Source organism: Mastigoproctus giganteus, chromosome 3, assembly GCF_048544385.1.
Source record: "Mastigoproctus giganteus isolate SK-2022 chromosome 3, ASM4854438v1, whole genome shotgun sequence".
Classification (NCBI taxonomy): Eukaryota; Metazoa; Arthropoda; class Arachnida; order Uropygi; family Thelyphonidae; genus Mastigoproctus; species Mastigoproctus giganteus.
The window spans coordinates 208,587,583-208,604,570 of NC_143577.1; the positions used below are offsets into that span (position 1 = coordinate 208,587,583).

General features: G+C 37.6%; 1 protein-coding gene across 1 annotated transcript in view; it reads right to left on the reverse strand.

The window, feature by feature from the left end:
• LOC150088640 (cathepsin L-like) overlaps positions 1 to 16,988 on the reverse strand; it is a 98,695-nt gene that overhangs the window by 58,369 nt on the left and 23,338 nt on the right. Inside the window, exon 4 of the mRNA XM_090369601.1 lies at positions 7,103 to 7,202. Within this exon, the coding sequence (XP_090225727.1) occupies positions 7,103 to 7,202 (100 nt within the window). The remainder of the gene's footprint in view (positions 1 to 7,102; positions 7,203 to 16,988) is intronic.

Sequence of the window (16,988 nt, forward strand, 5' to 3'; positions counted from 1 at the left end):
AGGTTACGTAAAATAAATAATTAGTAACAATAAATAATTAATACATAACTTGATACGGAAGTTATATAAAGGGATTTCGTAGATAACACTCGTTACTGAAACATAAATATTTCGTAGATTTCGTAGATAACACTCGTTACTGAAACATAAATATTTCGTAGATAACACTCGTTACTGAAACGTAAATATTTCGTAGATAACACTTGTTACTGAAACGGAAATATTTCGAAGATAACACTCGTAGATTTCGTAGATAACACTCGTTACTGGAACATAAATATTTCGTAGATAACAATCGTTACTGAAACATAAATATTTCGTAGATAGCACTCGTAGATTTCATAGATAACACTTGTTACTGAAACATAAATATAGCGTTATAACTGTGTTGGGATACAAGTTTAGGATTTAATTTTGTACTGAAATTGAAATTTTATTGAAAGTAAATCGAAATCATGACTCAAACCAGAGCAGCAAAGCAAAAGGCTCAAGCTAATGGGAATGCTGTGGCTCAGGGGAGAACTGAGGGGGGGCAGTTGCCCTCTGAATCACAGCCTTTTAAGATGCACTATTTGCTTGATGTTTGCGGAGCAGTCAGGTATGGGACATGATACTGCCATACTGTCTTTGAATGTGCGCGATGCAAGGAGTGTAAGGAAATCAGGCAACAACTCAGCATTGTTATGGGCATATATGAGAGCTTGAAGGACAGGGTGGATGCCCTCGAAGGATTACAAGTGAGGGGCCCATCAAGCTCTCAGCTGCCCACACCAATGCCAAAGCTTGCACTTGGTCATCACGCAACACAGCGGCAACCCCCAAGGCAGAATGCGCTGGTCCCAAAGGAACTAGTAGTTGTTGGTGACTCTATTGTCAGGGAAACAGGAAACATGCTTTGTAAAAAGGATACGTGGAACAGGACCAGGGTATGTCTGCCAGGGGCAAGGGTTGATGACGTTGTAGAGCGGATATCATCTTTTAAGGGCACAAAAGGTGATATAGTTGTACACGTTGGCACTAATGATATTAAGAGTAGGAGACCAGCGGAATTACTTAACAAGTACAGGTCACTGATGAAAAAAAGCCGTGAATTAGGGTTGAATTTGAAAGTGTCTGCAATTCTGCCCAGACACGATAGGAGGGAGTATATGATGAGAGCCCTGTCGATCAATTCGGCCCTGGAAAGATTGTGCAGGGCTCAAGGGGTAGAATTTTTTTCAGCCTGGTCTGTACTTTTTAACAGGAGAGACTGCTTCTACAGGGATGGGATACACTTAAATAGAAAGGGTGCAAGAATGTTTGCTGATGCTATCGAGGCAGTGTTAGGTGGGTTGGAAAACTGCTAGATTGGGGGGATACAAGGACTAATAGATTAACAGTAGCCACTGGCAGAGAAAAAAGTGATTCTTGCACTCCTTCTATTGGAATGAGCAGCAGCCTGGAAAATAAGATGCAGGATATTTCAGAGACTGCTGGGAATCATGGGGGTACAAGTGAACACATGGGTTGTGTTAGGGTGGCTAAGAGGAAGAGCAGGTGCATGTATACTTGCATGTACACCAATGCTAGGAGTTTAGTAAATAAATTTGATGAATTTGTGGTATTGCTCAAAACATCAAAGGCAGATATTGTTCGGATTTCAGAGATGTGGTGTCACACAGATATAAGGAATGCAGAACTGGAATTTGGGGAGTACAATGTCTACAGAAAGGATAGACAAGATAGGAAGGGAGGAGGGGTTATGCTATTAGTTAAGAAACACATAAAATCCAAGGAAGTGAAGCCAGTCGACATCGCTGGACAGTACAGTGTCGAGTCAGTTTGGTGTGACATAAGCATTGGGAGATCAAAATTGAGAGTAGGAGTGTGCTATAGGCCTAATGACTCTGATGAGTATAATAAGAAACTGTACAGAGAAATAGAGTGGGCCAGTAAATCAGAGAGTCTTATAATGGGGGATTTTAATTTCCCAGATATTGACTGGAATTTGGGGGCTGGTCACTCACACACTAGCAAGGCTTTTGTGGATTTATTGGATGATTGTTTTCTACATCAGCATGTTCGGGAGGCAACTAGAGGGAGTAATACTCTTGATTTGATTATCAGTAGTGATTCTTCATGCATTAAGAATCTGCAGATAAATGAACCACTAGGTGGCAGTGATCACAGTGTTCTGAAGTGGGAGTTACTCAAAGAGGTAACTACCATTAGGGGTAAAGCGAAGGGGTATTGCTTTCGTAAAGGCGACTACGATGGACTGAGACAGTATTTAAATTCTATACAGTGGGATCAACTGATGATGTTACCAACAGCAAATTCAAAATGGGAAGCATTCAAAGAACTTATCTTGGAAGCTACTAGGCTTTACATACCAACTAAGAAATATTGTTCAAGGTTTAGGCCAAAATGGATGTCAGATGAACTAATGAGGCATATGGCAGAGAAGAAAAATGCATGGGATACATACAAATTAACACATGACACAGAAGCCTATGATAGATACAAGTTGATATGCAGCCAAGTTACAAAGGAGGTTAGGCAGGCGAAGGCAGATTACGAGAGATCCTTGGCAAGGGATGCGAAGAAAAACAGCAAAGAGTTCTTTACTTATGTAAACTCTAGAAGGAAGGGGATGAATCAGATTGGTCCACTTGATATCGATGGGTCAACTGTTGATGACCCTGCTCAGGTAGCTAACAAACTAAATGAATATTTTGCATCGACATTCACACATGAGGAGTTATTCAGGAAGGGGAATGCCAGATGTGAGTTAAACTCTGGCAGTGAGCTGGATGATTTTGCAATAACTGAGAGGAAAGTGGAGGAGAAATTGTTGAAGATAAACACAAGAAAGGCACCTGGGGTGGATGGGATCTATCCAGTTATATTAAAGGAGGCAGCAAAGGAAGTAAGCAAACCCTTAGCCATAATTATGAGAGCTTCCTTGGACTCAGGGGAGGTACCCATGGACTGGAGATGTGCAAATGTGACCCCAATTCACAAGGGAGGATCAAAGGCTGACACAAGTAATTATAGACCTGTGAGTTTAACTTCTGTTCCTGGAAAATTAATGGAGGCACTGGTTAAAGAAGCACTGCAGGATCATCTAGACAAGACTTCAGTTATAGCTCGGACACAGCATGGTTTTGTTAAGGGAAGTCTTGCCTGACCAATTTGATGGATACTATGATGCAGTCACAAAAGAACTGGATGCAGGGAATAACTTTGATTTTATATACTTGGATCTTAGAAAGGCTTTTGATACTGTTGCACATGGAAGACTGCTGCACAAATTGGAGCAGTGTGGCATTGGAGGCAAATTGCTGCTATGGATAAAGGGGTGGTTGAGGGAGAGAAGACAGAGTGGTAATTAATGGACACTGCTCATCATGGACTAATGTTATTAGTGGCGTCCCTCAGGGTTCAGTATTGGGTCCTTTATTGTTTTCTGTATTTATAAATGATATTGATGATGGTATATCAAGCTTAATGTCCAAGTTTGCAGACGATACAAAGGTTGGCAGGGTTGTTAAGGACACTACTGACAGTATGCTGCTGCAACAGGATCTGGAAAGGTTGAGCAGATGGGGTTGAGAGGTGGCAAATGAAGTTTAACATTGACAAATGTAAAGTACTACATATGGGAAACAGCAACCCTAGAGCAACGTATCTACTCTGTGGTACTACACTGACAGTGGTAGAGAATGAAAGGGACCTGGGGGTGGTTGTGCAGGCAGATATGAAGTTCTCTGAGCAGTGCAGACGGGCTGCAAGAGTAGCTCATGGTGTATTGTCAATGATATATAGGAATTTTTCTAGCAGGGATAAGGAGGTGATTATTCCCTTGTATAAGGCAATGGTCAGGCCACACCACACCTAGAGTACTGTATACAGGCCTGGAGGCCTCATTTCAAGAAGGATGTAGAGCTGCTGGAACAAGTACAGAGAAGGGCAACAAAATTAGTGAATGGAACAAAGGGGTGCTCTTACGAAGAAAGGCTTAAGTTTTGCGAATTACAGTGTCTGGAGACTAGGCACCAGCGAGGTGATCTTATAGAAGTGTACAAAGCCTTGAATGGTTTGAGCATGCTCAATGCTGATGAGATTCTTCCTCTTGCTCAGAATAATCACCTGAGAGGGCATAAATTCAAATTGAGGAAAGACAGATGTAGGATAGATGTGCGGAAATTTGCCTTTAGCCAGCGGGTGGTTGGTTGGTGGAACAGACTTCCATCCCTTGTCGTGGAAGTTGATAGCTTAAATAAGTTTAAGGCTCGGCTGGACAGGTATTTCGAACGAACAGAGGGGTGAAGTGGAAGTGGTTATTTTTTATTTATTTATTTTACTTTATTTTTTTTTTTGGCTGATGCTGCATAAGCTTGCTTTCTTGCATCAAATGCCTCTACTAATGCTAATGCTAATTTTAAAATCAACCAAGTGATTTAATTTGTATCACAATATCAAGAAACGTAATAGAGAAGAATATTTTAGACCTGATCATCGCCGATGAATCAAATGACATCACATAGTGCTGACAGTACATGAATCATTAGCAGGGAGCAATCACAGAGAGAGAGAGAGAGAGACAGCAGTTCTTAATAGCAGAGGAGTGGGTTTGATTTTCAGGAAAGGAGATTATGACAGCTTAAGGTACTTCATGACCTCTATCAACTGAGAGGATAGCTTGTAGATTACAAATAACAGACTTATGGTATACCTTTAAAGCTATAGTCACAGATGCCTTGAATATGTATATACCATTGAAAAAATACAGCACAAGGAGGATTCCAAGCTGGATGAATAATGAGCTAGCCAGTTTAACAGAGCAGAAAAAGATAGAATGATAAAGTTACAGAGCAATAAAAAGTACTGAAGCTTATGTAGACTGGTAAAGGCATATTATGAGAAATCTGCTGGTTAAGAGAGCAAAGAGTGGGAATAAGGAGTTTCACATATATGAATACAAAGAAGAGAAGAATGAATTAGATTGGACCTTTGTGTAATGAGCACACCAATGTTGCAAATGAACTGAACAGATACTTTGCATTGATATTTACAGAAGAAAAACCCTTCATGATAAAGAGAAATCAGAAAGCACAAAATTAGCCATAATGAAATTTCAGAACTGTATACAGGCCTGGAGGCCTCATTTCAAGAAGGATGTAGAGCGATGTAGAAGGATGTAGAAGGATGTAGAAGGATGTAAATTATTAGAAAAATATTTTAACCCTAAAGCTGAATAAGGCTCCTGAAGTTGTTGGCATATAACCTGTAATTTTGAGGAAGGTAGCAAAGAGAGTGCATTGAACCAGTAACATTAATTATGAGGGAGTCTCTTGGATTGGAGAAGTGCAATGTATCATCAATTCATAAAAGCAGTTCTAAGAATGAAGTCTGTAACTACTGATCAGTCAATCTAACTTCAATGGTAGGGAAAATCATGAAGGCAATGATCAAGAGTTCAATAGAGGATCACTGTAGGTGGTAGATGACTTTCATCAACCGGTGAAATACCACCACTTTGCTTATTGGAGGCTTGAAGTGGTGAAACCCATGTTTAATCTCTAGAGCAAAGTTTCCGGCATACCCATACTTCTCCTTCAACCCATGCACGGTACTAAGTACTATAGGTTTTGATACCTTTCGTGTCTGGGGTTTTTCATAAAAAAAAAAAAAAAAAAAATTTAAATATAAATGGAATTCTGAAAGAAACACATCATGGTTTTGCAGAGAAAATCATGTTTAACTAAACTAATTAGATATTTTGACAGTCATGAGTTGATGTAGAAAATAATTTCAACATTGTTTACTTGGATTTCATCAAAGCATTTGACTCTGTGCCACATGAGTTACTGTATAACTTGGAACATATTGAAATCACAGGGAAAATTCTTATATGAATCGGAGGTAGAAGGTTATTCTTCAGATGGACTAATATAAGAAATGCTTCTCCAGCCTTTCCCAAAGAATTTATCCAAAGATGAGCAACATAACTGAAGATATCCCCTATGGGCTGATACTGGCTGAATCCATAATGGCATTCGTTAATCTGATGAAAAGTCCTGAGACAGTTAAAAGTGGCAGTTAATGTAGGCAGCCATAATTAAAGTATCTTTATTTAGTGCTCTGGAGTGCAATCTAATGGAGGAAATGCAGATTTCCTCCATTAGAACATACCTGCCAAATGCAAATTTGGCAGGTATGTTCCTTGCATCCAAAAATCACCACCAAGGGGGAAGTACAATGAACAATTTGCACATCCCGCTCCATTCATGCATAAATATGGAATGAAAGGTACAATATACTGCAGATGATACTGCAATGTTAGGAACATGATAAGTCTTGCTTCACTAAAAGTGTTTTGATTATGAAGCTCTACTACTAGAATGGAAGCAATGCAGAAGCAATCCTTTGGAATTATAGGCACTAACCCCAGAAAACAGGTTCAATGATGCCATGTGGTGTCAGAAAAATGATTGCACAGTTCATGGAAAAGCATGTCTTTGAGTGAAGCAAGGAAGAGAATGCAAACCCTCTACCCAGATTTCCTTTATAATGGACTTCAGTTGAGAATATAATAAAACTTAAAACCAATAAGAAAAATTTTACAATGGTACTAAACAGTGAAATACCTAAACAAAAAAATGCTCCTAATTTATATAACTGCAGAGAGTATCTGGATATGAGAGAGAGAAAATTAAAGTCTGTCAAAGGAGAGGTGAGAAGAGGAAAGGACAAAGGGAGAAGAGAAAGCAAGCAAACAAATGATTTAAAACTAGAGGAAACCAAAATAAGTCCCAGTAGAGATCAAATCAGATTTTTAAATTTCTGAAACTAATTTGGCATCCATTTACAGATATTTTAGACTTAATGAATTCTTCTCATGTATTAAATTAAAAAACCTTTAATAAGATGCTGCTAATTAGCACCTGATAATTAAGGTAGTCAAGATATTCAGACACATGTTTCATTAAATGATATTTGTCCTAAACACCACATAAAATTTTTAACGTATTTAATTTTATTCCATAAGTAAATGGAACAAAATTATATTTAAAAGAGAATGCATTAAAAACAAATTTTAAAAATGTAATTCATTTACCTAGTAAACTACCATATTGCTTTTTATGTAGCTCGACAAAATCTATAAACATCGTTTTGGCAATATATTCTTCATCAGATGTGCTCTGATGCTGAACTTTCTGAAATACAAAAAATGAATTAAATCATTAAAAGAGTAAAAGAAAACTATATTTCAATTTAGTATTCTGTTACTAATTTGTGTAAATACTTAGTTTCAAATGTGAAACCTCTGGCCTGGGTGTCATTATGGGTTATTTCTTTTGTATTATTCTAGCCCAATTTATCTAGCCCAAAAAGCAATAAAACTATAATTAATTTATGAAAATAAACTTTTTGTCACTTTTAATCACAAATAAACCAATTCATAAATAAACCTTGCTTTTTTCACTAATAATGAAAAAAATTTTTCAAATATATGCACAAAATAAATGAAATATCTTAAAATGTTTTATCATAAAATTTATTTAAGGGTGAATTAGTGAATGAGTTTAGCTATGGCAGATTAGATACATCATACATCATAGAATTCAGTTTATTATGTTAATTGAACTGAGAATGTTACCTTCTGAGAAGGTAACATTCTCAGTTGAACCTTAGAAGAAAAATTGTCATTCTGCCTTAGAAGAAAAGTTTAATATGAAAAAAACAGAGAAGTTTTTCCTGATTTATTTTCTGCTTTATTAGTTTAAATTGTCATATTAACTTATTTTCTAGAGTAGCTTTATATTCCTAGTTACGATACTTAGTTTAAAGTTTAACTTAGACAGAGATTTTGTAGATATTACTTAGTATCGGTAACGGTATCAAATCCACGTGTCACAAACCAAATTTAGTCGATTTATTAACCAACTGTTATATCAAATTATCTTCTATAAGTAGATTATAGACCTAGTCAGGATCCTTAGTTTATTCTAAATTGAGATAGCGAGATTTGGAAGCTAATCAATACTTACGAGTCCGTAGAAATACCGTTCGTGAATTCCCGCCATTTTTACACGATAGCATAAGCTTAGTGTAGTATAGTGCATAATATAATATTGTCAATTAATCAGTAAATCTATTAATCTTGATAAACTTTATTGTCAATTAAATTGTACTTTTAACTCTATATATATATATATATATATATATATAACGACTTAATCGTAACAAATAATTAATACATAACTATAGTGGTGCACGTGATACGGAAGTTTTATAAAGGGAACTCATAGAAAACACTAGATACCGAAAAAAATATATATATAACATAACTGTTTTGGGATATAACTTAAGGATTTAATTTTTGTTTTGAATTTTATTGAATTAAATCGGAATCATGACTCTGACCACAGCAGCAAAGCAAAAGGCTCAAGCTAATGGGAGTGCTGTGGTTCAGGGGAGAACTGAGGGGGGCAGTTGCCCTCTGAATCACAGTCTATTAAAATGCACTGTTTGCTTGATGTTTGCGGAGCAGTCGGGTACGGGACATGATACTGCCAAGGGGGATGTCTTTGTGTGTGCACGATGTAAGGAGTGCAAGGAAATCAGGCGACAACTCAGCGTTGTTATGGGCCTTTATGAGAGCTTGAAGGACAGGGTGGATGCCCTCAAAGGTAATAAATTGAGGGGCCCATCAAGCTCTCAGCTGCCCACATCAACGCCAGAGCTTGCACTTGGTCATCAGGCAACACAGAGGCAGCCCCCTAGGCAGAATGCGCTGGTCCCACAGGAACTAGTAGTTGTTGGTGACTCTATTGTCAGGGAAACGGGGAACATACTTTGTAAAAAGGATAGGTGGAATAGGACCAGGGTATGTCTGCCAGGGGCAAAGGTTGATGACGTTGTAGAGCGGATATCATCTTTTAACGGCACAAAAGGTGATATAGTTGTACACGTTGGCACAAATGATATTAAGAGTAGGAGACCGGCGGAATTACTTAGCAAGTACAGGTCACTGTTGAAAAAAAGCCGTGAATTAGGGTTGAACTTGAAAGTGTCTGCAATTCTGCCCAGACACGATAGGAGGGAGTATATGATGAGAGCCTTGTCGATCAATTCGGCCCTGGAGGGATTGTGCAAGGCTCAAGGGGTAGAATTTTTTTCAGCCTGGACTGTACTTGTTAACAGGAGAGATTGCTTCTACAGGGATGGGATACACTTAAATAGAAAGGGTGCAAGAATTTTTGCTGATGCTGTCGAGGCAGTGTTAGGTGGGTCGGAAAACTGCTAGTTGGGGGGGATACAAGGACTAATAGATTAACAGTAGCCAGTGGCAGAGGTGGAAGTGATTCTTGCACTGCTTCTATTGAAATGAGCAGAAGTCTGAAAAACAAGATGCAGGATATTTCAGAGACTGCTGGTAGTCATTGCGGTACAAGTAAACACATGGGTTGTGTTAGAGTAGCTAAGAATAGAAACAGGTGCATGTATACCTGCGTGTACACCAATGCTAGGAGTTTGGTAAATAAATTTGATGAATTTGAGGTATTGCTCAAAACATCAAAGGCAGATATTGTTGGGATATCAGAGACGTGGTGTCACACAGATATAAGTAATGCGGAACTGGAATTTGGGGAATACAATGTGTATAGAAAGGATAGACAGGACAGGAGGGGTTATGCTATTAATTAAGAAACACATAAAGTCCAAGGAAGTGAAGCCAGTCGACATCGATGGACAGGGCAGTGTCGAGTCAGTTTGGTGTGACATAAGCATAGGGAAATCAAAATTGAAAGTAGGAGTGTGCTATAGGCCTAATGACTCTGATGAGTATAATAAGATATTGTACAGGGAAATAGAGTGGGCCAGTAAATCAGAGAGTCTTATAATGGGGGACTTTAATTTCCCAGATATTGACTGGAATTTGTGGGTTGGTCACTCGCACACTAGCAAGGCTTTTGTGGATTTATTGGATGATTGTTTTCTACATCAGCATGTTCGTGAGGCAACAAGAGGGAGCAATACTCTTGATCTGATTATCAGTAGTGATTCTTCATGCATTAAGAACCTGCAGATAAATGAACCACTAGGTGGCAGTGATCACAGTGTGTTGAAGTGGGATTTACTCAAGGAGGTAACTACAATCAGAGGTAAAGGGAAGGGTTTTTGTTTTCGTAAAGGCGACTATGATGGTCTGAGACAGTATTTAAATTCTATACAGTGGGACCAACTGATGATGTTACCAACAGCAAACTCAAAATGGGAAGCATTCAAGGAACTAATCTTGGAGGCTACCAGGCTTTACATACCAACTAAGAAATATTGTTCAAGGTTTAGGCCTAAATGGTTGTCAGATGAACTAATGAGACATGTGGCAGAGAAGAAAAATGCATGGGATACATACAAATTAATGGGTGACATGGAAGCCTATGATAGATATAAGTTGGTCTGTAACCAAGTCACAAAGGAGATTAGGCAGGCAAAGGCAGACTATGAAAAATCCTTGGCAAAGGATGCAAAGAAAAACAGAAAAGAGTTCTTTACATACTTGAACTCGAAAAGGAAAGGGATGAATCAGATTGGTCCACTGGATATTGATGGTTCAACAGTTGAGGATCCTGCTCAGGTGGCTAACAATCTAAACGAGTATTTTGCATCTACATTCACGCATGAGGAGTTATTCAGGAAGGAGAATGATGTAGGTAAAGTAAACATGGCAGTGAGCTGGATGATTTTGTAATAACTGAGAGGAAAGTGGAGGAGAGATTGTTGAGGATAAACATAAAAAAGGCACCTGGGGTGGATGGGATCTATCCAGTTATATTAAAGGAGGCAGCAAAGGAAGTATGCAAACCCCTAGCCATAATTATGAGAGCTTCTTTGGACTCAGGGGAGGTACCCATAGACTGGAGATGTGCAAATGTAACCCCAATTCACAAAGGAGGATCAAAGGCTGACACAAGTAATTATAGACCTGTTAGTTTAACTTCTGTTCCAGGTAAATTAATGGAGGCACTGGTTAAAGAAGCACTGCAGGATCATCTAGACAAGAATTCAGTTATAGCTCAGACGCAGCATGGTTTTGTTAAGGGCAGGTCTTGCCTGACCAATTTGATTGGATACTATGATGTAGTCACAAAAGAACTGGATGCAGGGAATAACTTTGATATTATATATTTGGATCTTAGAAAGGCTTTTGATACTGTTGCACATGGAAGACTGCTGCACAAATTGGAGCAGTGTGGCATTGGAGGCAAATTGCTGCTATGGATAAGGGGATGGTTGAGTGGCAGAAGACAGAGAGTGGTAATCAATGGACACTGCTCAACGTGGACTAATGTTATTAGTGGAGTTCCTCAAGGTTCAGTGTTGGGTCCGTTGTTGTTTTCGGTGTTTATGAATGATATTGATGATGGGATATCAAGTTTAATGTCCCAGTTTGCAGATGATACAAAGGTTGGCAAGGTCGTTAAGGACAATACTGACGCTATGCTCCTGCAACAGGATCTGGAAAGGTTGAACAGATGGGCTGAGAGGTGGCAAATGAGGTTTAACATCGACAAATGTAAAGTGCTGCATATGGGAAACAGTAACCCCAGAGCAACGTATCAACTCTGCGGTACTACACTGACAGTGGTGGAGAATGAAAAGGACCTGGGGGTAATTGTGCAGGCAGATATGAAGTTCTCTGAGCAGTGCAGACGAGCTGCAAGAGTAGCTCATGGTGTCTTGTCAATGATATACAGGAATTTTTCTAGCAGGGATAAGGAGGTGATTATTCCCTTGTATAAGGCAATGGTAAGGCCACATCTTGAGTACTGTATACAGGTCTGGAGGCCTCATTTCAAGAAGGATGTAGAGCTGCTGGAACGGGTACAGAGAAGGGCAACAAGATTAGTAAATGGAACAAAGGGTTGCTCTTACGAAGAAAGGCTTAAGTTTTGCAAATTACAGAGTTTGGAGGCTAGGCACCGGCGAGGTGATCTGATAGAGGTGTATAAGGCTTTGAATGGTTTGAGCATGCTCAATGCCAATGGGATTCTTCATCTTTCTCAGAATAATCACCTCAGAGGGCATAAATTCAAATTGAGGAAGGACGGATGTCGGATAGATGTGCGGAAATTTGCCTTTGGCCAGCGGGTGGTTGGTTGGTGGAACCGACTTCCATCACTTGTTGTTGAAGTTGATAGCCTAAACAAATTTAAAGCTCAACTGGACAGGTATTTCGAACGAACGGAGGGGTGAAATGGGAGTGGGTTTTTTTTTTTTTGGCTGATGCTGAATTAGCTTGCTTTCTTGCATCATATGCCTCTGCTAATGCTAATGCTAATGCTAATGCTAAACATTAGAATGAACCCACATAATCCTAAAAGATTATGATTTTAAATGCACAGTCCCATTTTGTTTTCAACTGTTAATTATATCATATCCTGTAAAGGAAAAGAAATTTAAATATATAAACTGATTACAATGTCAGTGAGCATGCCAGCTTTCATGAAATGAGTAAGGTGTGTGTGTGTGTGTGCACACACATACTCAAATTTGAATGTATATTATAACATGACCAGGTATGAACCATTTTTCATAATTCATTCCTCATACTGGCTAATATTACTCTAGCCACTGCAAACCTAAAATATTTATTATAATTAATATAATAAACATTTTTTTTTAACTTGGTAACTAAAGGGATAATTTTCACACTTCATTTTGTAGATAATGACAATAGCTGTGAATAGATGGTTCTCATTGATTTGTTCATTTCAACAGTACTAAGTACACTGCAAAAATAGACTATTTCAGAATGTCAGTAGTTCTTTTTTTTTTTTTTTTTTTTTCTAAACCAACTTTTATAATTGAATTGGTACATTTTATACTTCAGCCATCAGACGATCAAGTGGCATGTAATATTGGCACCCTTGGTCAATAACTATAAGCAATAAAAAGTAAAAATAACATTTTCATAATAGAAATAGCTTTTTTTTATTTTTTTTTTATTTTAGAATATTAGAACAAGAAAAGAAGAAACTGACTATTTAAAAGTTGGGAATCATTACCTCCTCTGACCTGTCATTAGTGTAACTAAATTAAAATTAAATATTCTCTAAAAGTAGCAGAAGTTTAGTTTCTGAAATTATTGAAAACAAGTAGGGCAGTTTTCTACAAGTCATATTTCATGTTTAAAAAATTTTATATATTATTTTAATTTCATGCAAAACAATTTACATGCCACTTGATCAGTCTGTTGCTTTTAAAGTATAAATAATTTAAAAGCATTAGCAATATAGGTCAAGGAAGCCACAGGCTCGTGCTGTACCAGCCAAACAAGAAATAAATAATAAATATAATAATAATAAATCAAAAATAACATCCCTTGTCATTTAGGTTTGAATTTCTCCAAGCTGTCAGCTTCAACTACCTGCTGAGGTAACCTTGTTCCAATAAACAACAACTTGCTGGCCAAAATAAAACCTCCTACAATACAGTCTAAACCTCTTCTCCTGTAATTTGCAGGAAACATATTGTGCAGATCTCTCAACCCCCCATAAATTGTAATAGGAACATATCAAGCAGCAAACCCTATGTGAAACCACAGTTAGTGAACTAGAGTATTAATTCTAAAACAAAAAAAAAAAATACCACAGCTACCAAACACACATTGTAACATCCTCTCTAATCTCTTTTTTTTTTTTTTCAAGAATTTACTCCTTAAATTCTTAAATTGCTACCCATCTTATTTAGTTATTTACACAACACACACACAAAATGTTTGCAAGTGCAAAGGTCTTTTTTAAAATTGCTGAAGGATTTTTAGTGTACCATATTTAATTATTGTGACTGCTGATGTAAATAACCAAATGAAACCAGGTCTCGTATGAGGAAAAACAGATTATTCAGAGCATTAATCCTGGATGAATGACATGGAAAAACCAGCTAAAGTATGAAAGAACTTGATTAAGTATGCATTGTCAACTTTTTTTGTGGCTCAACATGCTCTATTGTAGACCAACCAATATTGTTTTCAAAGCTTAAGGAGAGATTTTCCAGATACCAAACATATTTCTTCAACTTTCTGCAGTTGTGTCAAACTACAGGGTATGGGCTCTGAATAAGAATTAAATAACACAAACAGACCCTATTTTTTAAGTTTCCCACCAAGAAAAATTAGCTAATGTAGCTAAATGAAGCTTTAAGTATAGGAAGTTGGACAATTCCATAGTTCAAAGAAAATTAAGACAAACAGGAGTCCTAAATCCACTTATATGCTATGTTTTATTTGTGATATTCAGTCAATATTCTAAAACTAGGTACTGCAAAACAATTAGGTTTGGAAGTCCCATATAAGACAAAAATAGTCATGTAAAGAGAAAAAGAGTATGTTTATATAACAAGCAAAATATATACAATTATCTGTCTTTGTCACAGTGCTTCTGGTGGTTTGTTACAGGCATAATAGATTAGAGACAAATATTGTTTACCCACATAAGATATCCATCCCCTTGCTGCCAATATGCCAGATTGTTTCTTCTTTTTTTTTTTTTTTTTTTTTTAATGGCACAAGCAAATATGGCAGAGATGTTCCATTTGTCTAGTAGGGGAAGCCTATTATAACACTTAGTTATTCTCATGGTCTTATTGCATACATAATTAGTTTACCACATAGTTGAACCTATGTGGTGAACTAACTTCCTATTTCCTATTTCAGACAATGGTAGCAGCTAATTCGATCATGTGCATGGATAGCACCCTATCTTATAGTTGCAAGTCGAATAATGAATTAGAGGAAAGAGGTCTATAAGGATCTTATTGAGTGCATTCAAAGTATGAAGGTGGCATCAACTGAAGATGACCGAATAACTAAGGCTTCTTCACCATCTAGATTCCAGGTTTTAATCCATACAACTGAGAAGCATGCAAATATTTCAATGAATAGAATGGCAAAGAAGTTAACTCATTCAGCATTAGAGGAGGTTAACTTATGCAGCACTGAGGCTGCAGCACATTCCCATTACATGGTACTGAAGGAAAATTTAGAGGTATGGATACCTAAGTTTTCCCCCCCCCCTTTTTTTTTTTCAACAATACTGCAATAACTTATTCTAGCAAGCCAAATGTTCACATGGATCAATGTGATCAGGAATCTCTTAACATCTAAACAAGAACTAATATAAGCATGAAAACACATAAGAATTCACATAAACTGATCCTTATAGTATTAGCTTCAACAACACACTTTAAACTTACTTTGTTACATAATTATTTTGAAATTTTGTTCCTTGATATGTTTCTAATGATAAGTTTTTTTTATTTTTTCTGCTAATGGTAAGAATCTATTAGTATTAGTACAGATGGGAGTTTTAGAAACTACCAATATTGGTCCAGCTAGGCAAACCTAAGTGAAGAGTTTAGACACTGAAGCCTTAGACATGAAAAAAAAAAAAATTTTTTTTTCAAGTGTCTGTATAAAAATTAACATGTGTCTGTATAAAAATTAACAATATTATTAATACTGAATAGTCTCATCCAATAAGTTTATGCTTATTTGTTAGAGGATCAATCCAAGTAATTATGCTTTTATCAAGTTAGAGACCATCAAATACCCTGTCTTCTGCTCTGTCATTTAACTTTTTAAAATTTGTTTCTAACCATCATCTTTCTTTTATACAAGGGACAGAGGCAATTCATCAATGATTTAGACCAAAAAAAACCTCGTCGTGGCCACACACAACCACCTTACACACTTAGTAGCATTAACAAAATGCAGTACTTCACAGATTTAAATCTACAGTTCAATTACACAATAAAAATGCCCTTGAAAGTCTCCTGCATTGGAGAATTTAGTTCTGATTTCTTAGCAAGTAAAAATTTTAATATTTATAGGGCAAAATATAACTTCAGAAAAATCTATTATAGCGAATTCCAACCCCTGCCACTAAAATTTCATTAAAGTTTCAGCAGCACCAACGTCAAAAACAGGTAAAAAGGGAATTTAAGTACTCTCTCTCAGCAATACTCGAATGCCTTTCCTACACTAATGAAGTATGTTAAACTGGTGGTATGCAAAGTGTGTGTTTGCACACATGCACACACACGCACACACAGCTACAAAAATGTCAAGCAGCACCACAAATCAGCAATAACCATTATGAGTCATAATGCAGAGCATAAAGGGTTTCAAAGAAGTTTGACTGTTGGATACCATATCAGTTATTTGCTCTTGCTTGCTCCTGAAATCTGTTTTAGCCTCCCAATGTCAACTACCAATGGCAAAGCTATCAAAAGGCAGACTTTTTTTTATGCTATAATTTTTTTTGACAACACATCTTAGGATGCACTGCAATAATGCATTATGTCTGTAAATATACACCAATGAGCCAAAACATTATGACCACCTACCTAATATGATGTTGGTCCTCCATGTGCAGCCAAAACAGCTCATACCGGGCAAGGCATGGATGCTACAAGATTTCTAAATGTGTCTTGTGGTATCTGGTACCAACACATAACCAGCAGATCCTTTAACTCCTGTAAAGTCTATGGCTGAGACACAACAGATCGGAGTTGCTGTTCCAACACAAATAACACAAATCACAGATGCTCGACGGGCCCGATGTCTGCGGAATTTGGAGGCCAGGGCAATACCTGGAAGTCTTCCTCATGTTCTGCGAACCAGTCTCGAACAATCCAGGCAGTGTGACAGGGCTCGTTATTCTGCTTAAAGACACCACGGCCATAGGGGAAGACCATTGCCATGAAAGGGTGTACCTGGTCAGCAATGACGTTTAGGTAGGTGGTATATGTCAGAGTGCCCGGCACATGGATGTCTGGACCCGGGGTCCCCCAGCAGAAAATTGCCCAAAGCATGACACCACCACCACTGGCTTGTTTTCATCCCACAGTGCATCCAGCCTCCATCACTTCCCCAGGTAAACGATGCACATGTACCCGGCCATCCACTTGGTGCAACAGAAATGTGATTCATT